The 24,753-nt window shown below is 40.8% G+C and overlaps 1 protein-coding gene across 3 annotated transcripts in view; it reads right to left on the reverse strand.

Annotated features, from left to right (window-relative positions):
• The window catches only part of slc25a36a (solute carrier family 25 member 36a), a 36,662-nt gene extending 22,446 nt beyond the window's left edge, over window positions 1-14,216 (reverse strand). The window contains exons 1-3 of one of the 3 annotated variants that reach the window (XR_004205719.1): window positions 13,775-14,188; window positions 6,210-6,374; window positions 1,268-1,345 (exon numbers count right to left, since the gene is read on the reverse strand). Coding sequence is in view for 2 of the 3 variants with exons in the window: in XM_031806422.1 (XP_031662282.1) it covers window positions 1,268-1,345; window positions 6,210-6,518; window positions 13,775-13,815 (428 nt within the window). In the remaining variant the exon portion in view is untranslated. Of the gene's footprint in view, window positions 1-1,267; window positions 1,346-6,209; window positions 6,519-13,774 lie in introns of all 3 variants that reach the window. The other 2 variants (XM_020462960.2, XM_031806422.1) reach the window with 2 other exon arrangements.
• Window positions 14,217-24,753: the final 10,537 nt, after the last annotated feature.

The following is a 24,753-nucleotide window of genomic DNA, read 5'->3' on the forward strand; positions in this document are numbered from 1 at the left end:
ATTCCTCTGTGGCGAAGTCATTCTTTCTGGTGAAGTATTTTGAATTATTCTATTTCTGTATAGACAGGAGTAATTATATCATTTTGGCAAATGCATTTCCATTTACTTCCCTATTGGACCCACCACTATGCCATTTCTCTCCTGTTCGATTGGTTTTCATATCAACATTATTTCATTGTCCAGAAGCTGAAGGCACAACCCTCGTCACTAACAACCCATCCTAATTGTTGGATCTTTAGATTCCCCCTCTTTCTAAGTTATGGAACCTCTGCAGGTGCACTGTTTGAATCGTGTTTTTCCAAGTGAGCTGTTTAGAATGGCATTTTTGGCAAATGTTTGAAAATTAAGTTTTATTGTCTGCTTCATCACAGTAGTTGCATGTTCTGTTCAGATGTATTACCACAGTGTAAATGTGATGTCTGTTATTCTGAGCACCGTGGGTTATGCACGCAACGCAGACAGCTCCGGTACATTTCTCAAATGGCTGGTAAATTTAAATCTTTCCGGGCATGTTGTTCGGCTTCACATTTTCCTAACGGAAATCCTGTCATACACACACACAGACGGAAACAGGGAAGACCGTCAAGGGCATTTAACGCCCCACAGAGGACCAGACTAGCAGAACGAGAGAGATGATCTACATACAGAGAAGGAAAGAGAAATTCAGATACTCAAAGAAAATTGACAAAGCGCATTTTTTGCATTTTAGCTAACCCCAACCCTTTTCCTAACAACCTAATTTGAATAACCTGCTACGCAAAGTCAAATCTGTCGTTAATTTGACAAAAGCTGTTTCCCTTCTAGCCATGACCCGGTGGACAGCCGATACTCTGCCCACAGTGACTGTGATTAACAGACTGGACCAGGAGGCTACTGCTGCGTAATAGGGCTAACACTCAGAAATGTCATTTCAGTCTGGGTTCTACCACTAGGGAGTGTGAATAATGCCCCTGTGGAGATGGAAGATGGGGAGGGAGTGGAATTTTACTGGCAATTAAACTGCAGAAATTCATTTTGGAGGGGGGGGGGGTTACCTGGAAGAAGATTATGTATAATTGTGTCGTCCTCCTCTTACAAAAAGGAATTGCTATCATCAAGGTCAAATAATGGAATACCAAATACAAAATAAATCTAGGTTTCCTAGCCACACCCCTTTACATCTGAAGCCAGAAAAAAAACCTCCATAAAATAGCCTACACAGAAAGACAAGAAAATGCTAGCAGAAGCCACAACAGGACAAATTACTGCACAGGAAGGGAGGTCATACCTGGAAGGAGCCACACCCACCAGGTTGGGCCCAAGGCCTCTGAACAGCGAGCGCGGTCCCTCTTTCTCCAGTATCAACCTGTTGAGGGAGAGAGGAAGAGGTGTATGAATAGCGAGCATAGCGCAAAGTGTTGATTACTGATATGCTGAAACATAAGAAAAGATGGCTATCAAGATAGTGGGCTAGTGCCAACGTGGATAATCAGTCTGCCATGACCATAGCACATCGGCCATTACCTAAATTTGTCCATTGGCGACTAATACAGTAATAAACAGATGCATTTATGGTACATTTCCTGATACTATGTGTTTTTGCAAGATGGATGAAAGGAACCAAAAGTGTCAAAACAGATCAATATAGCTAGCTGATGACACATTACATTAGATGATGGATTTCAGCATTTGTGTATGTGACCTTCTGTTTAACACAGTGTGTTGTTTGAATGCTGAATGTTTGGTTAAAACCGCTTTTCCATACAACGATCTGGCTCAGTCAGCTAGGGTTAGGTGGCCTCCCGACCAGTTAGCCCCAGGTAAGACAGCAGGCCTCGAATGGAGACAAGACGTTATTAGGGCGGCTGGTAGCCTAGCGATTAAGAACATTGGGCCAGAAAACGAACAGTCTCTGGTTCAAATCCCTGAGTACACGAGGTGAAAATCTGTCGTGTCTTTGAGCAAGGCACGTAACCCTAATTGCTGCTGTAAGTCACTCTGGATAAGAGCGTCTGCTAAATGACTAACATGTAAATGTGAATTATAAAAAGGTCAGCAATGCAATAAGCTGCTCTACGTAACATGGTAATGGCTGATGGGGTTCATGTTGTTTAGTGTCACCCAAGGTTATTCCACCATTAACTTCATTCATGGAGATATTCAAAGCAGTGACAGAGCTAAGCTTCAATTCAAGGATTAAGGCCTCTAAATTCAACTGCGAATTCAGTCTACTACGCAGTCAGGACTGCTCATACAGAGCTACTCTGTTCTAAATGCGATTTGGCCTACGCTGCAGTCGGTGGTGACCCACTTCTGCAAGTTGTTTTCCTCTCCCTGTGCTGCTTAGTGGTGGTGTTGGGTTTCAGTTAGTGCTTCCAGGGCAAAAGCATGGTGATTGACTGATGGAGAAAAGAGGGGGGGTGGGGGGGAGCAGGCCCAAGAACACTGCAGCAGAGCGGTGATCCAACAGAACGAAGCCTTCAGCCAAAACCTGACTTTAGCTATCTTAATAAAAAAATCTAAGGTTTTTTTACAAGTAGCTTCATCGATATTTCACTAGAAGGGAAATCTTTGTATCTAATCAATGAACTGGCTTTTATGGTGATGAGGCAATTGATGATACATTTGAAGTCAGAAGTTTACATAAACCAGTTTTAATGACTCAAACCTAAGTGTTTCAAATGACTCCACAAATTTCCTGTTAACAAACTATAGTTTTGGCAAGTTGGTTAGGACATCTACTTTCTACTTTTTTCCAACAATAGTTAACAGACAAATTATTTCACTGTATCACAATTCCAGTGGGTCAGAAGTTTACATACACTAAGTTGACTGTGCCTTTAAACAGCTTGGAAAATTCCAGAAAATTATGTCATTGCTTTAGAAGCTTCTGATAGGCTAATTGACATCATTTGAGTCAATTGGAGGTGTATCTGTGGATGTATTTCAAGGCCTACCTTCAAACTCAGTGCCTCTTTGCTTGACATCATGGGAAAATCAAAAGAAATCAGCCAAGACCTCAACAACAAAAAAATGTGGAGGTCTACAAGTGTGGTTCATCGTTGGGAGAAATTTCCAAATGCCTGAAGGTACAACAGTCATCTGTACAAACAATACGCAAGTATAAACACCATGGGACCACGCAGCCATCTTACCTCTCAGGAAGGAGACACGTTCTGTCTCCTAGAGATGAACGTACTTTGGTGCAAATCAATCACAGAACAACAGCAAAGGACCTTGTTTCCTCCAGCGTTTTCACAGGTACAAAAGTATCTATATCCACAGTAAAATGGGTCCTATATCGACATAACCTGAAAGGCCGCTCAGCAAGGAAGAAGCCACTGCTTCAAAACCGCAATAAAAAAGCCAGACTACGGTTTGCAACTGCACATGGGGACAAAGATCGTACTTTTGAGAAATGTTCTCTGGTCTGATGAAACAAAAATAGAACTGTTTGGCCATAATGACCAAATCAAACCTTATTTGTCACATACACATGGTTAGCAAATGTTAATGCGAGTGTAGCGAAATGCTTGTACTTCTAGTTCCGACAATGCAGTAATAACCAACACGTAATCTAACCTAACCTTCACAACAACTACCTTATACACACAAGTGTATGCACACCATCATTATGTTTGGAGGAAAAAGGGGGAGGCTTGCAAGTCGAAGAACATCATCCCAACCGTGAAGCACGGGGGTGGGAGCATCATGTTGTGGGGGTGCTTTGATGTAGGAGGGACTGGTGCACTTCACAAAATAGATGGCATCATGAGGCAGTAAAATTATGTGGATATATTGAAGAAGCAACATCTCAAGACATCAGTCAGGAAGTTAAAGCTTGGCCGCAAATGGGTCTTCCAAATGGACAATGACCCCAAGCATACTTCCGACATCGTGGCAAAATGGTTTAAGGACAACAAAGTCAATGCATTGGAGTGACCATCACAAAGCCTGACCTCAATCCTATAGAAAAAGTGTGTGAAGCAAGGAGGCCTACAAACCTGACTCAGTTACACCAGCTCTGTCAGGAGGAATGGGCCAAAATACACTAAACTTATTGTGGGAAGCTTGTGGAAGGCTACATTTGATCCAAGTTATACAATTTAAACAAGGCAATGCTACGAAATACTAGTTGAGTGTATGTGAACTTCTGACCCACTGGGAATGTGATGAAAGAAATAAAAGCTGAAATAAATCATTCTACACTATTATTCTGACATTTCACATAGTTCAAATAAAGTGGTGATCCGAACTGACCTAAGACAGGGAATTGTTACAAGGATTAAATGTCAGGAATTGTGAAAAACTGAGTTTAAATGTATGTAAACTTCCAACTTCAACTGTACATAACTAGTTGAATTCAAGGTTAATATATTAACTGAAAATTTGAGACACCTAATTTAGTCTAAAAAGAGTATGTTTGGTTGGATGGTCAAGATTTGTTGAACAGACCTTGTGAAGAATGTGATATGCCCATACAACTACAAGGTCAATGGCCCAATGTATTTGGTATTACCCCTCAAACTGTATGTAAGGGCTGTGAGTCAAGGAACTTTGCATGACGGTTATTTGTCAGCCAAATGACCATGGTCATCGTTATATGACCATGGTCATCAGTCAAATAGCCCCAAAATATGCATATTTTCTCCTCTCCTTCGCTCCAGACTGTATGTGCTTGCAGGGGGAGGTGTTCTGTGTTTACTGTTTAGCTAAGCTGACAGCTAGTAGAGGGGACGGCTTGAAGATATGTCTGTCAGATTGGGCCCTGTTCTTGGTAAGCCATTGGGTGCATGTATTTCATGATACAGTGCATTCAGAAAGTATTCCACCCTTCACTTTCTCCACATTGTTACTTTGCAGCCTTATTATAAAATGAATTGGGGAAAAATATACAAAAAACTCAACCTACAATGCACACACACACATTTGCCACAACACCTTGCTAAAACAAGAAGCAACAATTTCATCACGTCATAAAGAGTCCATGTTACCGCGGAAATGGAGTCAACCGCATGTCTGGCCGTCTTCAGTCAGCTGTTCATTCCACACACAAAATTCTAAAACTGGATATTCATGTCTCTCCTCTTGCCTTATTCAAAAAAATAAACAATGGCTATTAGATGTGAACCAGGCTTACTTTTACTTTACTGCTGTTGGGTAGTTTGTCGACTTGAATATATTGTTTTGTATTAAAACAGGTATTTTAAAAGTCCATAATCGTTGGTTACCAGATTACCGTGCCAGCCCTAGCTTTTTGCTCCCTTTACTACGCCAGTTATGAAACTGGCTGTGCCTCCTGGCCCCGTGGTGTGGAAAATGTTTAAGGTGAGGGCATCTAAACAGCTGTTGGTATGAGGGACATTCATTCACTGTGCCACTGTCCACATTACAATAACAGCTGCAAAGAACAACGTGTCTATTTCCTTGTCTTCTCTATGTATTTCAGCCTCTATTCTAGTCCGATCAGCAGAGAGCTTTTACAGAGCAATACGAAAGGAAAAGATTAAGGGGTTAATGTTTCCCCTTAGCAATATGGAGGATAGGAAGGAGTTGGAATAGTCACAGTGCAGTGGTATAGACTAAATGTTTAAAAAAACTAAGGCAAAGGAGAAAGTTGCCCTCTACGATACTTACGTGGGTAGTTCCACAGCAAATCAAAACAGAACCACAGTAAGCCCTGTTCTCATTCTATTTTTACAAGTGAGTGATGCAGATTTAAGTATGCTATAGAACAACTTGTACTTATCCAATATGATAAGGGATATTTCAGCCTTAGCAATGATGACCGCTAAACTACATCCCCAATCTGAGAATATAGAACCCCACTGTGGTTCAATATGTGCTGAAAAGCAAAGCAAGATTCCCAGACTGTAGTCTATTATGAGTCTTGCTTTAGCTATGACAAACTGTCGTTGCCTTTTGGGGGGGTTGGGGGGGGGGGGGGGGGATGGAAGAGTAAACTTTAACCTTAGAGGACAATAAAAAGACTTCATGACCATTAAAAAGGAAAAGTCAAGATGTTTGTCTGACAACACTCTTCTACAGAAACTCATCATTGAATCATTGGGTGTTAAGTGTCAAAAGGACATGTGAGATACTGGAGGTGGCCTTGAGTGAAATGTGGCGAGAAACTTCTAGTCTTCCTGAAACGGTGACCCAACAAACCCTGTCCAAACAATGGAATGTGTAGGCTATTCTCTATGACCCCTGTGTGTTCGTGAACTTACTTGAGGCAGTGGAGGGGTCCCGGGGGGGCCATGCGGGCCACACTGGCCCCATTGACGGTGCTGAGCTGCACCTCAGAGATGTAGAAGGTGACATGAGAGGACTGTAGTCTGGTCTTTACCACTTCCAGTGGACAAGTCAGAATAGCACCCACTGTTCCCCCACACCTAGATGGGTTGAGAGAAAGAGGATGGGAGGAAGACAAGCAGGTCAGAATAGCACCCACTGTTCCCCCACACCTAGATGGGTTGAGAGAAAGAGGATGGGAGGAAGACAAGCAGGTCAGAATAGCACCCACTGTTCCCCCACACCTAGATGGGTTGAGAGAAAGAGGATGGGAGGAAGACAAGCAGGTCAGAATAGCCAGAGTACACAAGGCTGTTTATTATTATTTTTTACAAAAACAAGAAACCCCATAATTGCTCTCGGATCACTAAGATTAGGATCTGTATTTATCCATTTCATAATTGTTTATTGACCAGATATTATTGCTTTTTACCAATTTCCAACACAAATATTCTCATTACAGCAACAGTTTTCAAAGTCCCAAAAATAAACTAAATCTATGTAATATTATTTTTACATTGCTCACCTGATGAAATGGCCTAAATAAGACACTGAAAGCAAATATATTTTAAGTTAAATTATTATAAATTATATTATTACAATTATTGTATTTTGTCATTTCACTCTTTACCGCAACACTGAATCTTGTTTTTTTTGGTTTTAATGACTTGTGTGTAATATATATATAAAACTAAATGAAACTGGGTGATAATGGTACAATTGTAAATCAACAATGTTTGACCGTCATCGTTATTTGACAGACGATAGTTTAGCCTATTTGAACTTGACTGGCACCGCTGGAATAGGGCAGCGCACAGCTGGGCGACATACCAAATGACTACCCATTCCCATAGCCTATTTCAATAAACATGTCGTTGGTAGGTAGCCTGTTATTAACATAAATGCAAGAGTACAAATAATCTAGGAGGCCAGTAACCGAGTTCTCGGAAAGTTGTGTGTTGTTTGTGAATAGCCAAAATAAAAACATTGTATGGTAATGGGAGAACATTTTTGCAAGAGAATAATCCATTTGGAAGTTTCTGCCATCCACCTGACCAAAGCCTTAGTTTTTTCCTAAGTGTGCTGCCGGAAAATCCCTCCTTGCAAACCAAACAGCCAATAATATTGGCCTATACTAGGCTACGGTCAATTAACGTGGCAGTAAACGTTACCTGTGTAAATTAAACTTATCACCTAACATTTATTTTATTGTCGAAGTGTTTATTCATATCCTTGAATTGCACACTTTGCATTAGCCTAAATAAGCTCCCACAGCAGTGCTTTTGATAAACGGGAACAAAACAAATGTATTTTGAATAGCTATTATGAACAGTGCATTTATTTCAAAGCCATCAATCACATTAAACAAATAATTTTTTATACAAAGCGAACACCAAAAACGCCAAAGGGGATGATGTATTTACACTTTCTGATGCTTTTTTGATACTAAACTGGCCATAACACCTCTTAAGTTAATGGTGGATCATTCACCGTTGACTTCATTGAGGAAAGGTCCAACAATGCTGTTGAGAAGTAGGGAAAGACCCACCCACATCTAGACCTGATATTTCTGGAAACTAGGTTGATTTTCATTGAGTTCCCTGCTAGCAGCAGCTGGATCTGGGCCAGATAAATACAGACTACGCAACTGGAGGTGAACATAAAACGTGCAAAAGTAAATACAGACAAACAGTGGTAACCTGGGGAGACACTCAACTGGATTTACTCGTCTGTGACAGTGTAAACTGAGGTGGTGGCCCTAATGCCTATAATGAACGCCTTGGCATGTTATGTCTGTTGGTGTAGGCTGGCGTCTGTGGTTGCTAGGCTACAGGCTTTCCCACCTCTGCTTTCAAATAATATTTGTCAATGAACCTCAACATGGGCTGTGTAGAACGCATACTCTTTGGGCGCAATCACACTGCTCCTTAGCCCGGGGCTAAGAGTGTGTTCGTACTTGCACATTCTAATGTGAGCTAGCATCAACTTTAGCCCAGGGATAGCTGGCCCTGCAGCAGAGTTAGCACTGCCTTTTTGGCGCTATCCCCAGAAACATTGTGCCAAAATATCCCGTGTGAAACAGGGTCAAAAACAACGCATACATTTTTTTACTGTCTAATCGATTGGTCAACATTTTAAAACGTGTATTTTTCCATATATAGAAACACTGAATAAAATCAACTAAATGTAGGCTACTGAGCTTGTCTGTTGCTTTAAGCACTGCGATTAAAACTGAAGACAAATTACTAAAGAGAGCTCCAGAGATCAGTATAGCCTAACATGCTGACCACACCGCTCACGTCGCAAAATACATTTAAACATACGTTATTCAATTATTTCGCTCACGTGCACCAACGAGTGTCTGCGTTACGCTAAAATAGAAGTCAGTTCTCTGACACTGAACGCGGTGCAAGTACTGCCTCGCCCATCTCCTCATTGGTTTATAGAAGCAGATACCCATGTGCCATCTCATGTGTTATACCCACGTGGGTGATTGAAAGATGAACTGAGTTCGGTCGGTCGTCGTGGTAACTATGAAAGTTAAATGCCAATCGCCAAAAAATGTCCAAAGAAGAAAAAGCCTGGAAGGAGTAGAGATTAGAGGTCGACCGATTATGATTTTTCAACGCCGATACCGATTATTGGAGGACCAAAAATGCCGATTAAATGGCCTATTTTTAAAAAAATGTATTTGTAATAATGACAATTACAACAATACTGAATGAACACTTATTTTAATAAATCAATAGAATAAATTTAGCCTCAAGTAAATAATGAAACATGTTAAATTTGGTTTAAATAATGCAAAAACAAAGTGTTGGAGAAGAAAGTAAAAGTGCAATATGTGCTATGTAAGAAAGCTAACGTTTCAGTTCCTTGCTCAGAACATGAGAACATATTAAAGCTGGTGGTTCCTTTTAACATGTCTTCAATATTCCCAGGTAAGAAGTTTTAAATTGTAGTTATTATAGGAATTGGGACAATTTCCCTTTATACCATTTGTATTTCATTAACCTTTGACTATTGGATGTTCTTATAAGCACTTTAGCATTGCCAGTGTAACAGTATAGCTTCCGTCCCTCTCCTCGCTCCTCCCTGGGCTCGAACCAGCAACACAACGACAACAGCCACCATCGAAGGAGCGTTACTCATGCTAGCTAGCAACTTACCTTGGCTTACTGCATCCGCTTAACAGGCAGTCAGTCTCCTTGTGGAGTGCAACAAGAGAGAGGCAGGTCGTTATTGCGTTGGACAGGTTAACTGTAAGGGTGCAAGATTGGATCACCCGAGCTGACAAGGTGAAAATCTGTCGTTCTGCCCCTGAACGAGGCAGTTAACCCACCGTTCCTAGGCCGTCATTGAAAATTAGAATGTGTATTTAATTGACTTGCCTAGTTAAATAAAAGGTATAAAAATAATAATAATCAAATTAAAAAAATTACAAATTCAATTTTTTTTAAACGGCAAATCGGCCCCCAAAAATACAGATTTCCGATTGTTATGAAAACTTGAAATCGGCCCTAATTCATCGGTCGACCTCTAGTAGAGATGACAAGAAACGATTCAGTTGACCGTTTTGTGTGTGGATTAATTGTCGGAGTAGAGGACCTTGTGCATTTCAGGTAAAATAACTCAATATCCCAGGACAAATTAGCTAGCAACTGCAAGCTAGCTAGCTAAACTCCCATTAATGTTTAATGCTTTTCGACCTGTCCCCAAATTAATATAAATGGTTGAGAGTTTGATTTTATATTTTAACCTGCGTGTCATGATCGCGTTTGGTGTAGGGGGGACGAAATCAATTTGCCTGCGGACAGTTTGGGTATGGTGTGACCAGAAGGGATTTCACTGATTTAAAAAAATAATAATAAATAAATAAAACATCAAATTGTTCCCGACTCTCCTTCTGCTACCTGAAGTTACCAGTAATAAGCTACACCAACCTTTTCCCATTTGGAGTGTCAAGTTATCGTACCATTTCTACTGATCTGTGTGCCAGTTCTGATTTTCATACATACATTTTTGTGGAACAGTTTAATTTATAATAAGTCTTCATCGCTCAAAATCAATGTCGTGTGGTAAATCTAAATTATATCTAAAATTATTATACAAATCTAAAAGGAACTTCTATTGCCAATATGTAAAAATAGACTACATAAAGCCAACAAATAAAAATATTGCAGCCCGCAGGTAGAAAATGTCCTGATAAAAATAAATATCCCATTAATCACATTGGCTACGCATGGCCTGTCTGCAAGGAACTTGACACGTGCAACACAGCATTCCTAAACTAGCCAACAATGTCTGCTATGTGGATCAAGCAGTCATTTGAAAGAGTAACAAAATTTCAGCAAGACAACTCAAAAGGCAAAATACATTAAAGCCAAGATAATAGAATTCATTGCCCTTGACAATCAACCATTCTCTGTTGTGGGTGATGATCAAGCACCGGTACACACTACCAAGTGCGCTATTATTCAGATGTTTCCATACTGGAGTTGCACAGTAACGGAGTCTTTGCGTGTCAAAAAAGATACAGTAGCACTGTCAAAGCTGTACAAAAAAAGTCTGCAAACAAGCAAACACCAGCCGCGAACAATGTGCTTACAATACCACGTTGTTAATAAAGCATCATTTGTTCATCTGTCTAGTGAGGCTCGACCGCACCGGGTTGTGAATCTAGCCACAATAAGGATTAGGCACAATAGTGGAATTTGCGGTTTGCCTTCAAAATAAAAGTATGCAATTGAAAGTAATGCAAATTAATACATATAATTATGCCATACTTTTATTTTGAAGGCTAACCGCAAAGTCTACAATTGTAGCTCATCTTTATCGTGGCTAGCTTCACAGATGGGTCCGACCACCATTAATCAAATAAGAAATGTCTTATAAATTAGGGTTATTTCAGATGACACATAGGTATATAGTTAGCTAGCTAACTATAGCTACTGAAACAGATGTCGTGTTATTTGACACGTATCTTTTTTGACACGCAAAGACCCAAACGGCGTTCCATAGAAATCCTGGTTGAGAATGAAACTGAACAAATAAACAACGAAACAGCACTGCAAGTAAGTGAAAGAAATTGTTTTCGATTATGTTTTACTGCTAATGTGGACATATGTAAATACCAACAAAATAACGATTTGGTCAGTGTATGTGTAACCTTTATTATCTACAATGACGACGCTGGGCAAATTGTGTGCCGCCCTATGGGACTCCCAATCAACGCCGGATGTGATACAGCCTGGATTCGATCCAGGGACTGTAGTGACGCCTCTTGCACTGAGATGCAGTGCCTTAGACCACTGCGTCCATGTGTGTGTTAACTATTTAACTGTACTAGAATGCTTAAAAGGCCGCTAAAGTTGTAAATATACTGGTAAATATCGGTATCGGGCAAAAATGTCACAACGGTGCATCGCTAGAATAATCCTTTGGCTGCTTCTGCTGTGCACGAGTGACATAGTGATGTCCCATTACCTAGGGTTATTTCTCTCCCTAACACTAGTAGCTCCATTTGAGAGTCACTCCCCCACCAAGGGACACTCGAAAACGAGGGGGAGGGCTAAGGGGGTTATTGGGATTGAGGCCGTTTACCGCTGCTGCCTTTCAAAAGACCGAACCAAATACAGGCAAGAGCGACCTTCGGCCCAGATTCAGGGGGCTGTTCCAGGTTGCTGCTGCTGCCTGCGCCTGAGTGTACAACCAGCAGACAGTGAGAGGAAACAAGACACACAGGCCTTGAGACCTGTCGTGAGGAACATCAAGGGGATTTAGAGATCATTATTTGTTTCTCGCTGAAGTAACTCAATTTGTGCCCCTAACATTGCGTTTTCAGAACTCAATTAATAAAAAATAAAACATCAGGCTCGACAAGATGGGCCTTACTTGTTGACATTTTTAAAGTTTGCCCAGAAGCTGATGGAAAACAAGACAAAGGGGAAAATATGCTGGTACTGCAATGGAATCAATCTAGCCTTTCTCTGAGGTAAAAAAAATATATTAAAAAAGACTGGCATACAAAACAGGCTATCTAGTGTTAGGCTATCCTAAGACTTGAGCCAAAACCATACTTGAATTCGATTTCCATGACAAGTAGGCATATTCTTGTCCAATTGTGAAAATGGCTCCAATAACCAACAGGTTGCTTTTCAATGACACTTAACTTATTGATTAAAATCTACGATCTCAATTTACTTGGAGCAGTCAGACATTGATAAAAAAAAGAAAAGTAGTAAATTCAGCAATCTAGTCTTCAGACAGGTGCCCTTCAACCCTTCCAATGTCCTCATGGTCAACATAATGTATTGAATGTGAAAGTCTACAATGTAGCAAAGGTAGAACATGACATCAGTATCACATTGACACAGAAGATGCCAATGATGTACAGGAACGGAAACTCCGGTAGTGTGGTCAAAGTCGCAACAGATGTTCTTTTTGTGTTTTTCCTACAATGAGAATGAAAAATAAGCTAGCTACTGTACATTGACAATTGACGATATCACCGGGAGACCTGTGTAAACTGTGTAAACACAATATTTCCACTGACATGCAGATCAAGCCAACTGACATTTACTCTTGAGGTGCTGACCTGGTGCACCCTCTACAACCACTGTGACCCTGCTGGTCATCTATGAACTTTTGAACATCTTGGCCACGTACAGTTATAAGCTCCACCCGGCACAACTAGAAGACAACTGGCCACCCCTCAGAGTCTGGTTCCTCTCTAGGTTTTTTCCTAGGTTCCTGCCTTTCTAGGGAGTTTTTCCTAGCCACCGTGCTTTTACATCTGCCTTACTTGCTGTTTGGGGTTTTAGGCTGGGTTTATGTATAGCACTTTGTGACATCGGCTGATGTAAGAAGGGCTTTATAAACACAATTGATTGATTGATGTAGCTAGCTATATTGAATCCAAACCTGTGTTTTGCCCTGAACTTTTCATCCAGTCCATTGAACACCTCGGAAGGCAAATAAGGTAGATATTGCTGTAGGTTAGTGGTTGATACAGAGGATGCATTGCATAGGCCAAGACATGTTCTCCATCTTCCAATGGTGTGTTTTATAAGGCTTGTCGGAGTATGCCAAAGCACAAAGTGTCAAGAACTGTAATCATAATATTCGACGATATAGCTACTCGGTCAACCGCTGCTCGAGGACAACAAAGGCTCGTGCGTCACTGTCGTGGACTTCATTCACGAGCATACTCATCTGTCGTAAGGCAAACCACGAACCCTGTGGAGTGTGATGTGTACTAATTTAATAATGCGATGTGTAATGGCTACCTAGCTAAACCGTGGTTGCCTATTTTGATGCTGCAAAACAGAGCTAATTTGCTAACTAGCTGCTGAGGATGGCATAGGTAGTGACAGCTGCTAATGTTACATGCACGCGCGTCTGGAAAAATCTCGTTTTCTCCATGCAAGCTTATTTTGACTCTATAAAAGACAGTCAGGTCATGTTAACTAGCTAACATTATTCCTAACAAATAACTCACCCTCCGGCAAACAAATGAACCAGGGTATCCCTTTGACTCATTCTTTAGCATTCTCCGAACCAGTACACTCTTCGGACTGCGTCAATGAGGAAGACCGGGTTGGATGACGATATGCGCACTTCGTACTATCGGCGACGTCGGTTAGAAAATCAGTAAAACTGATTTGATTAACGTTGCCCAACGTTAGCTAGTCATCTAACGTCACACAAACCCTTCTGTTTCGTACAATCCCCTCGTTGAACGGACAGGTTTTATTTTAATTCCTATGTACGTTAAACTACAAAACATGAGGAATTCTAAATTAAGATGTTCTGTATATTCTCAGTTCTATCCATCGGTATTTGCTACAGTCACCCTCGCTCGCATCTCTTATCTGTTCATCGCTGCAATGAGGGAGGATAGGTCACAGTATGTACTGTAGAAAAGGCTGCAAGACAGAGCCGGCTATTGGACAGTTAGCGTAACTACGTCACTTTGTCTCCGCCCGATCACGCATCTTTCACATGATCACGCCGCGATCAATCAGCCACAGGGCAATAAACAGGGTGCAGTTTAGGCTTTATAGGAATAAATAACTGATTAACTTTTTTTTAACAGTATTGTTGTGAGAATATGGCTGGTGGTCATACCTGACTATTCAAAATGCTTTGCTGATGAACCTACTGTATGGACATGTCATGCACACGGCATGAATGCATACTGCATGAATGCATAAGGACCCTACAAAATTGACTTTGATTAACCTCATATTTGATAAACACTCCAGAGAAATATTGAGTATTGCTTTGGATATTAGTGACCACTGTCCCATTGTATGTGTCAGGGATATATGGATGCCCAGAGCCATACCTCGTTTTATCAACAATATTAATCTTAAACATTTCAATGAACAGGCTTTTTTTGTGACCTTTATTTTGGTGACTTTGATTGTATTGCATCTATACAGTACCCAGAGTTGGCTCTGAACAAGTTTGCAAATGTTTTCAATTGTATTGTAGATAAACATGATCCCTTTAAAAAACGGAGAATTAAAAATAGGTCTTGTCCTTGGTTCAGTCCAGAGCTATCTGAAGTCATACACAGATGCCTGCCTGGGCTAAAGCTGGATTCACAGACTCGGACCCAGATTGGCAGTCTTTCAGGCAATTGAGAAATATTTGTTAAATTAGTTTAAAAAAGCAAAATCTGATTCTTATGTTAATACACTATCTGAATGTACAGGGAACTCAGCTACATTTTGGAAGGCTGTTACATCACTGAAGGTTTGTGTCTCCTCTTCTCTCCCCCCAGAAATTAATTTAGCTTCTGCCTATTACTGACAGAATTTATATAATTAATGCATTTAATCACAATTCTATCTTGGTGGGCTATATATTTGAATGCATTTCAAAGCCATCTTTGAAAATAGTAGTTGATGGGGTTGATGGGGAAAATCTATTGAATGATACTGAAAATGCTGGTCAGGAGTTTTCTTTTCGGGAAATTCACTGATAAAGAAGTCCTGTATGCTTTGCTAACATTAGACAGGCAAAAAAACATCCACAGGGCCTGGTCATTTGGAGCCTGGTCTGTTTACGTGTGCAGCTCCCCTTATTGCTGGCTCAGTAGCCCACATTTTTTATTTAACATTGTTATCAGGAAGTATTCCAAAAGCATGGAAATCTGCATACCACTCCATAAGGGTGGGAATATAATTGATATCGACAATTATTGCCCTATTTCAAGACTACCTTGTTTAGTTAAGATTCATAAATCCTTGGTAAATGTACAACTTCTTTCCTTTTAATCTGATAATTGATTCTTAATATAAACCAATCATGGTTTAGGCCTGGGCATAGTACTACCACAACCACGCTAGTTGTTAATGATATTGTCAATGCCTTGGATGCTAAAATGAGCTGTGTTGCCTTGTTTATTGACCTGTCAAAGGCTTTCGACACTGTTGATCATTCTGTTTTGCTGAAGAAGTTATCAGGAATAGCCCTGGGATATACAGCCTGTTTATGGTTTCAGACTTATCTTGGCGACATAACTCAGGCCATCTTGACAGGTTAAATCTGAATTTTTTAAGATTCAAAAAGGTGTTCCTCAGGGTTCGATTTTGGGTCCATTATTATTCCCCTTGTATATTGATGACATAGGAAACACTGTTAATACTTGTAACATTAATCTCTATGCAGATGACACAGTTTTGTATTCCTGTGCCACCTCAGTGCAGCAGGCCATTCGTGAATTTCAGCATGACTTTGATTCAATTCAGAAATCACTTACAGATCTTAAATTAGTGTTAAATACAAGTAAAACCAAACTCATGCTGTTCTGTAGGTCACTAAATGTTCACCCTGAGAACCTGCATATTTGCACTATAAATTGAGGCCTAATTTGGCTTGTTTCTCAATATACAGTGGCAGTGAACAGTATGGGAACCCCTTGGAATTACCTGGATTTCTGCATCAATTTGATCTGATCTTCATCTAAGTCACAACAATAGACAAACAGTGTGCTAAAACTAATAACACACAAATTATTGTATTTTTCTTATCTGTATTGAATACATCATATAAATATTCACAGTGTAGGGTTGGAAAAAGTATGTGAACCCCTAGACTTCTCCAAAAGCTGATTGGAGTCAGCTAACCTGAAGTCCAATCAATGAGATGAGATTGGAGATGTTGCCCTATTTTTTTACCTTTATTTAACTAGGTAAGTCAGTTAAGAACAAATTCTTATTTTCAATGACGGCCTAGGAACAGTGGGTAACAGAACGACAGATTTTGTACCTTGTCAGCTCGGGGATTTGAACTTGCAACCTTTCAGTTACTAGTCCAATGCTCTAACCACTAGGCTACCCTACCTTGCCCTATAAAAAAACACTCACAAAATTTGAGTTTTTTTTATCACAATAAGCATTGCCTGATGTGAACCATGCCTCAAACAAAATAGATCTCAGAAGACCTAAGATTAAGAATAGTTGACTTGCATAAAGCTGGAAAGGGTTACAAAAGTATCTCTAAAAACCTTGATATTCATCAGTCCACGGTAACACAAATTGTCTATAAATGGATCAAGTTCAGCACTGTTGCTACTCTCCCTAGGAGTGGCCGTCCTGCAAAGATGACTGCAAGAGCACAGCATGCTCAATGAGGTAAAAAAAAAAAATGTAACCAGGTAAGTCAGTTAAGAACAACTTCTTATTTACAATGACAGCCTAGGAAAAGTGGGTTAACTGCCTTGTTCAGGGGCAGAATGACCGATTTTTACATTGCTAGCTCGGGGATTCGACAACGACCCAAAACACAAAGTAAATCAACAACAGAATGGCTTCAACAGAAGAGAATATGCCTTCTGGAGAGGCCCAGTCAGAGTCCTGACCTCAACCCGATTTAAATACTGTGGCATGACCTCGAGAGCAGTTCACACCAGACATCCCAAGAATATTGCTGAACTGAAACAGTTTTGTAAAGAGGAATAGTCCAAAATTCTCCTGATCAATGTGCAGGTCTGATCCGTAACCACAGAAAACATTTGGTTGAGGTTATTGCTGCCAAAGGAGGGTCAACCAGTTATTAAATCCAAGGGTTCACATACTTTCCCCACCCTGCACTGTGAATGTTTACACTGTTCAATAAAGACAAACGTATAATTGTTTGTGTTATTAGTTAAGCATACTGTTTGTCTATTGTTGTGACCCTAGATGAAGATCAGATACAATTTTATGACCAATTTATACAGAAATCCAGGTATTTCCAAAGGGTTCACATGCTTTTTCTTGCCACTGTAAATACCTTGGTGTCTGGATTGATGACAAGTTGTCCTTGATATAGAAAATCTGACTAAGAAGCTAAGATCCAAGAGTTTTTTTATATCAAAATAAATCATGCCTCTGTATTGACAATAGGAGAAAGATTGTTCAAACAACACTTCTCCCTGTATTGGTTATTGTGATATTGTTTACATGCATGCGGCACAAACTCTGTTTTAAAACCCTTGGACGCAGTCTACCATTCCGCAATCCGTTTTATCACATGGGACCATGTTAGGACTCTTTGTAGTCTGGAATGGACCTCTGTCGGTGAGTCTATTTTATTTATTTACAAAGCAATCTTACAGAAACTCCCTCCATATGTTACTTCATTAATTAAGTTAAGATCATAAATTACCAAACCCGTTCTTAGAACTAGATAACACTAGAGATCCCTTAAGTCTCCACAGATTTGGGAAAATCTGTGTTTTTGCCCCTAATTTGGAGTTCACTGCAGTTAGATGCGTCTCTCAAGCGGTTTAACTTATTGAGGACCTCTATGTAGTTGAGCGTAATTGCTTTTATTAAATATTTGTAATGAATTAGTTGAATTATTCAATTATTGTAATGTATACAGGTCTCTTGTAAAATATTTGTAATCTCAATGTGGCTGCGTTTAAATAAAAATACATTGTCATTCTTAGTCATATTCTCATAGGCTGCGTTTACACAGGCAGCCCAATTCATTCTTTAGCCCAAATGATTGGCAAAAGATCAGAATTAGACTGCGTGTGTAAATGGAGCCCTAGTGGCCTATTGCACATTTATAACAAATACACAATCTTTAGGTTTACCTACACTGCATTTAACATTTGTATGCAAATTGTGTGCTTTATGGGATGCCAAAAACGACTGTTATTGAAAATATATGGGGGAAAACATTTATGCCTGGAAGTGGTAATAAAGAGGAGAATTGGGGCATGGGAGCCAAAGCTATAGCCCTATAAAGCATGCTTCCTGCTATAGCCCTATAAAGCATGCTTCCTGCTATAGCCCTATAAAGCATGCTTCCTGCTATAGCCCTATAAAGCATGCTTCCTGCTATAGCCCTATAAAGCATGCTTCCTGCTATAGCCCCATAAAGCATGCTTCCTGCTATAGCCCCATAAAGCATGCTTCCTGCTATAGCCCTATAAAGCATGCTTCCTGCTATAGCCCCATAAAGCATGCTTCCTGCTATAGCCCCATAAAGCATGCTTCCTGCTATAGCCCTATAAAGCATGCTTCCTGCTATAGCCCTATAAAGCATGCTTCCTGCTATAGCCCTATAAAGCATGCTTCCTGCTATAGCCCTATAAAGCATGCTTCCTGCTATAGCCCTATAAAGCATGCTTCCTGCTATAGCCCTATAAAGCATGCTTGCTGCAGACTGGCACTGATGTGAAACTCTGTGAGTAGAGAAATGTATTTAGAGAGATGGGCCAATGTGGTTTCTGCATTGATGCATTTATATGACACTAACATTCTATGGCAGCCATGTGAGCTCCCCATTAATATTACATTGGGAATATTTAAACAATGCTATGTAACTGAATGTATAAATTTAAAACAATTTTCTAAATTCTCAAAGTTGGCCTTACTCTAGAAGTCTCTGCCTCTGTGAGAGCAACCCGATCAGCTGAGAGAGGTTGTAACAGGAGGCTAAACCCCTGACCGCTGAACCCCTCACGCTACAGCAAAATGCAGTGGAGGCTGCTGAGGGGAGAACGGCTCATAATAAATGGCGAGAATTGAGCAAATGGAACGGCATCAAACACCTGGAAACCATGGAAACCATGTGTTTGATGTACAGTTTGATACCATTCCACTGATTATGTTCCAGTCATTACCACGAGCCTGTTAGCCCCAATTAAGGTGCCACCAACCTCCTGTGTGTTGTAACATCCATTATGGGAATATCTGGTAGGCTGAACTCATATGGAATGAATGGATCTCGTGGTTTCTTAATTGGAGGCACAGTTTTACAAGTTGAAGTCACATGCATGGAGGCTAACGTTATTTATAAAACAAGATTGGCTCATCTGCATAGATTATATAGCGTATGCTCCCACCATGTACAATCGTCTTGAAAGACTGAAACAATGAAAATAGCCAACACTTAATTCATATCACTTTTCCTTCCAGAGTTAGTAAAACATTAATATTCAAAGAGGACCCATGTGATCAGGTCTGCAATGTGTGAGGAGAAGAAGCCTATAGTTTTCCTGGACACCAATCTCTTAAGGGTTATTGCTATCTGGGATCCTTGGGATGTCACTACCCTAAACCCCTAACCATAACCCTTACCCACCCTAATCGTAACTGTTTTAAATGTACACTTCCAGAGTTGGACATCCCAGGGAACCAGTTTACACTTTTCCTTTAAACAATATCCAGCTCCCTTTGTTGTTATCTCGCACAAGTCAGCAACAATGGACACTACAGTACAGTGATAGTGGAGAAGGCAGTCTGGTGACAAGCTGGCAAACACGATACAGAGCATGAATAAGGGGTTATGGGTTCCCATTGACAGTTGAGATGAATAGTGATGGTACCAGACTGGCAACCCAGATAGATAAATCTGGGCTGACAGATCAAAACCTTGATCATAATTATACATTTACCCACCCAAGTGAGGTTCTTGGCAAGAGTAAATATATGGCTAAAATAATCACCTTGCTGTGAGGACGATTGCACAGTAAATGAATTAAATGTAATGACATTTTTTACCACTACGAAGTTGTCTGCAGTCGCTCACACTAACAGTTTAGGAGAATCACGAGATTGCAGCAGTGGAATTATGTGATTAAAAGAACATTTTACTGCATTGTTAGGTAAACATTATCTCCACAATTTTGTGTGGAAGATATAGAAACACAAGAAAGTGGTTGTGTGTATGAGCTTTTGTGTGTGTGAAAGAGATACTATACTTAGGATATACTTCATCCACTGTGTGTAATGCAGACAGCAGCTTTGTAGTACTTCTATAAATAGGGAGATAAAGTCACTGGGTTATGTTTACTTCTGATTCATGTATACATTGAGTCATTGCTGAACAAATTGCAGACTGACCCCAAACATCTTGATATACAACAAATTGCTCATGGGAACATTTTGACACAATGAATCCATTCATAACCTAATAATCACAAATTAAATGACTTTGAAGATAATTTAAGAGGGAACACCATAAGTGGATTGATTATCTACTGTATGTTACAATTGAGACATATTAGAGCATTCAATGGAAAGACACAGAATGCCATTTGACATAGCTATGTTATTATCACGAGTGGCTTCACTCGTTAGACATACAATATACAGCTTGATTCCGGGGAACCGACTACCTACCAGGGCCCAGATTGGATGAACTTAACCTTAAGATGCTTTAGGGAAAGCGGGAACTGGGCTATTCGATCAACTCTTGGTTGTTGATCAAGTGTATTACACATGAAAGAAAGTGAGATGGGTGTGTTACACTCTAAGTGCTAACACACTTCTCATTAATATCCTCACACACACTGAAACTTCATGCTCTAGTCCCTTGACTCGCACTGGACTCTAAGGAGACACCATCTAATGGGTAGCTTGCTCTTGAGAACCCAAGGTGGCGTTCTGCCTTATTCCTAGGTTGGATACAGGATACCACGATGGCCCTCAAGGAACTACACCGGAATTTACGCAAACTGGAAACCACATATCCTGAGGCTGCTTTTATTGTAGCTGGGGATTTTAACAAAGCAAATTTGAGGAAAGCACTACCGAAGTTCTACCAACACATTGACTGTAGTACTTGCTCTGGGAAAACACTCAACCGCTGCTGTTCTCTCTTCCGGGATGCCTACAAGGCCCTCCCCCGTCCTCCCTCTGGGAAATCAGATCGCGACTCCATTTTTCTCCTCCCTTCCTATAGACTCAAACAGGAAGTACTCATACTAAGGTCTATTCAATGCTGGTCTGACCAATCGTAATCCATGCTTCAAGATTGTTTTGATCACGCGGACTGGGATATGTTCCGGTTAGTCTCTGAGAATAACATTGATGAATGCACTGATATGGTGACTGAGTTCATCAGGAAGTGTATAAGGGATGTTGTTCCCACTGTGACTACTAAAACCTACCCAAACCAGAAACTGTGGATGGATGGCAGCATTCGCGCAAAACTGAAAGCGCGAACCACCGCATTTAACCATGGCAAGGTGACTGATAATATGGTCGTATACAAACAGTGTAGTTATTCCCTCAAAGGCAAGCAAAACGTCAGTACAGTGTGGTATCCCAAGACGTCTACCCCGGGGGGTGGTAATACAGGGGAGGTACGTGATGCAACGTTGGAGGCCTCTGCTGGGAGTACACGAGCTGGGCACCCCGACACGGATAGCTCCAAGAGGAAGTAATTATGGGAAACGTCCCAACCAGCCGTGGAGGCCACATAAAAGTAGCACTGTGGCACACTGCGAGAGAGAACTGGGAGAGACACAGAACCAAAGCTGAGAAGAAGGACCGAGCCAAACCTACGTGATTTTCTTTGTTTATTTTATGGTCTAGTAAAGTTGTGTTTGCGGACTAAAACCTCCTTGTCTCTGTGTTAATCTCTGCACGCTCAACCCAACACCCCACAGTTTACCACAGAGACAAAGTGGAGTCGCAATTCAACAGCTCAGACACGAATTCAATGGCCCAGACAAGCTAAACACCTTCTTCGTACGCTTTAAAGATAACACAGTGCCATCGACATGGCCCACTCTCAAGGACTGTGGGCTCTCCTTCTACGTGGCCAACGTGAGTAAGACATTTATGCGTGTTAACCCTCGCAAAGCTGCCGGGCCAGACGGCATCCCTAGCCGCATCCGCAGACCAGCTGGCTGGAGTGTTTACGGACATATTCAATCTCTCCCTATCCCAGTCTGCTGTCCCCACTTGTCTCAGCCTCCAGTATTTATGCTGCAGTAGTTTATGTGTCGGGGGCTAGGGTCAGTTTGTTATATCTGGAGTACTTCTCCTGTCCTATTCGGTGTCCTATGTGAATCTAAGTGTGCGTTCTCTAATTCTCTCCTTCTCTTTCTTTCTTTCTCTCGGAGGACCTGAGCCCTAGGACCATGCCCCAGGACTATCTGACATGATGACTCCTTGCTGTCCCCAGTCCACCTGGCCGTGCTGCTGCTCCAGTTTCAACTGTTCTGCCTTATTATTATTCGACCATGCTGGTCATTTATGAACATTTGAACATCTTGGCCATGTTCTGTTATAATCTCCACCCGGCACAGCCAGAAGAGGACTGGCCACCCCACATATGCTCTCTCTAATTCTCTCTTTCTTTCTCTCTCTCGGAGGACCTGAGCCCTAGGACCATGCCCCAGGACTACCTGACATGATGACTCCTTGCTGTCTTTTCTAGGGAGTTTTTCCTAGCCACCGTGCTTCTACACCTGCATTGCTTGATTTTGGGGGTTTTAGGCTGGGTTTCTGTACAGCACTTTGAGATCAGCTGATGTAAGAAGGGCAATATAAATGTTGTTCAAATGATCAAAGCTTGATGATTAGTTAATTATTTTAAATAATCCATGTAGAGCTAGGGTAAAAACCAAAACACTCACCCCTTGGGGTCCCTAGGACCAAGTTTAGGAAACCCTGAATTACAGTGAAGGCCGCTACTTCACATAACTTCTGTTACAACCAAATGTTTGATTGAGCATATTATGGACAGCATTTTAAACAGTAACAATGTTGACGGACATCTTATTTAGTGGAGATTGTCAGCTTGCATCAAGGTTTGCTGTGGTGTTCTACTCAGCCAATATTCTTGTCAGTCCATTCGTGTCACACGTGAACCCGATTGCCAGGGTCTTTCTCAATATTTGAGTCCAAAGGGGTGACTAGACTAGAATAGAATGTACAGGCTTGGCAGCAAGGCTTACATTCTGTTTTGAACCGGGCCGCTGGAGTCTCATTAATTGTCATAGAATGTCATGTAGGACTTCTTTGAACACCTATCAATTTTCTTGTTTTGTTCATCTCTTTGACTACTTTTTTACATTTCACTAAAGCACTTATAAATGCATGAAGTGGCAGGTTATTATTGAAGTGAAAGGACGCTTCATGGGCATCTCCTTCCTCATTGGAGAGAAGTAGGCAAGTTCCTCCTCTGGTGGTGGTGTAGACAATATTAACAAGAGGAAGTGGCTTTTAAAAAAAAACAGATTATAGCAAATACCGATCATGCACAGAACTACCTGTGTTTTACGTCTCACTCTGGATGATCAAAAGGGCATGCGGAGGATCCTTGGTGGTCTCACCCGGAATTGCCTAAAATCCACTTCCAGTTTTGTTGATAAAGATCTTCGGAAGCTTCGTAATGGAAACTAATAGATAAAGGAGAGTTTTGGAATGACAGTTTTGAAAGAGTTGAAAGGACTGGTTGACAAATTAAAACATTATTGTGTCTCTCCTCCCTCATTGAGTAGGAGGGAAGATCCTCTGAGTTGCCAAATCAGTGTAGAAGACTGACAACAGCAAATAACAGTAGGACTGAGTTGAAATGATTGGTTATGGCGGTGAAAAAGGACTGCGCCTTGAGCCTCTACTTCCTCGTTGTGGAGTAGGTGACGAGATGGTCCTCTGGTTGTGTTGCGAAATAACCAAAAGGACATTTCTACTGACGCTAGCTGTTGTCATGCCTAGACATAGCAGAGTATACCCTGATTAAAAATAATGGGTTATTTGGCCTCTCCTTCCTCTGAGGAGCAGGAGGCAAGATCTTGCTCTTGTCATTGTGCATTCTCAGTGTTGGAGTAGTGCAGAATATTGTGAACAAAGGATGTGGCTTTTGAAAGCAAAGATAGTAATCTATTAGATACATACTATTATAGTCAACATCAGCAGGATCCTTGGTGGTCTCAACGGGAGCGATATCCCCTTTGTTGACTTTCTTTCTCTGTTAAATGTGAGGAAATGAGAATTCAAAGGAGAATGTCAAACAAGCTTGATTGCAGTCAAATACCAATACATTTACTGTACAAGTTGATCTCAATGCCTTGCCCAAAATAATGAACACCTTCCAGCTCAAAAAGCAGAAGAAAGAGGATTTCAACTCCCACCATCCCACATTTTTCTGAAATAGTTTGTTAGAAACAGATAAGATTAGCATTCCTTTAACACTATTTTGTTTAATTATCTCTGAGAAATTAAGCTAATTGAT

Source organism: Oncorhynchus kisutch, linkage group LG27 (assembly GCF_002021735.2).
Source record: "Oncorhynchus kisutch isolate 150728-3 linkage group LG27, Okis_V2, whole genome shotgun sequence".
NCBI lineage: Eukaryota > Metazoa > Chordata > Actinopteri > Salmoniformes > Salmonidae > Oncorhynchus > Oncorhynchus kisutch.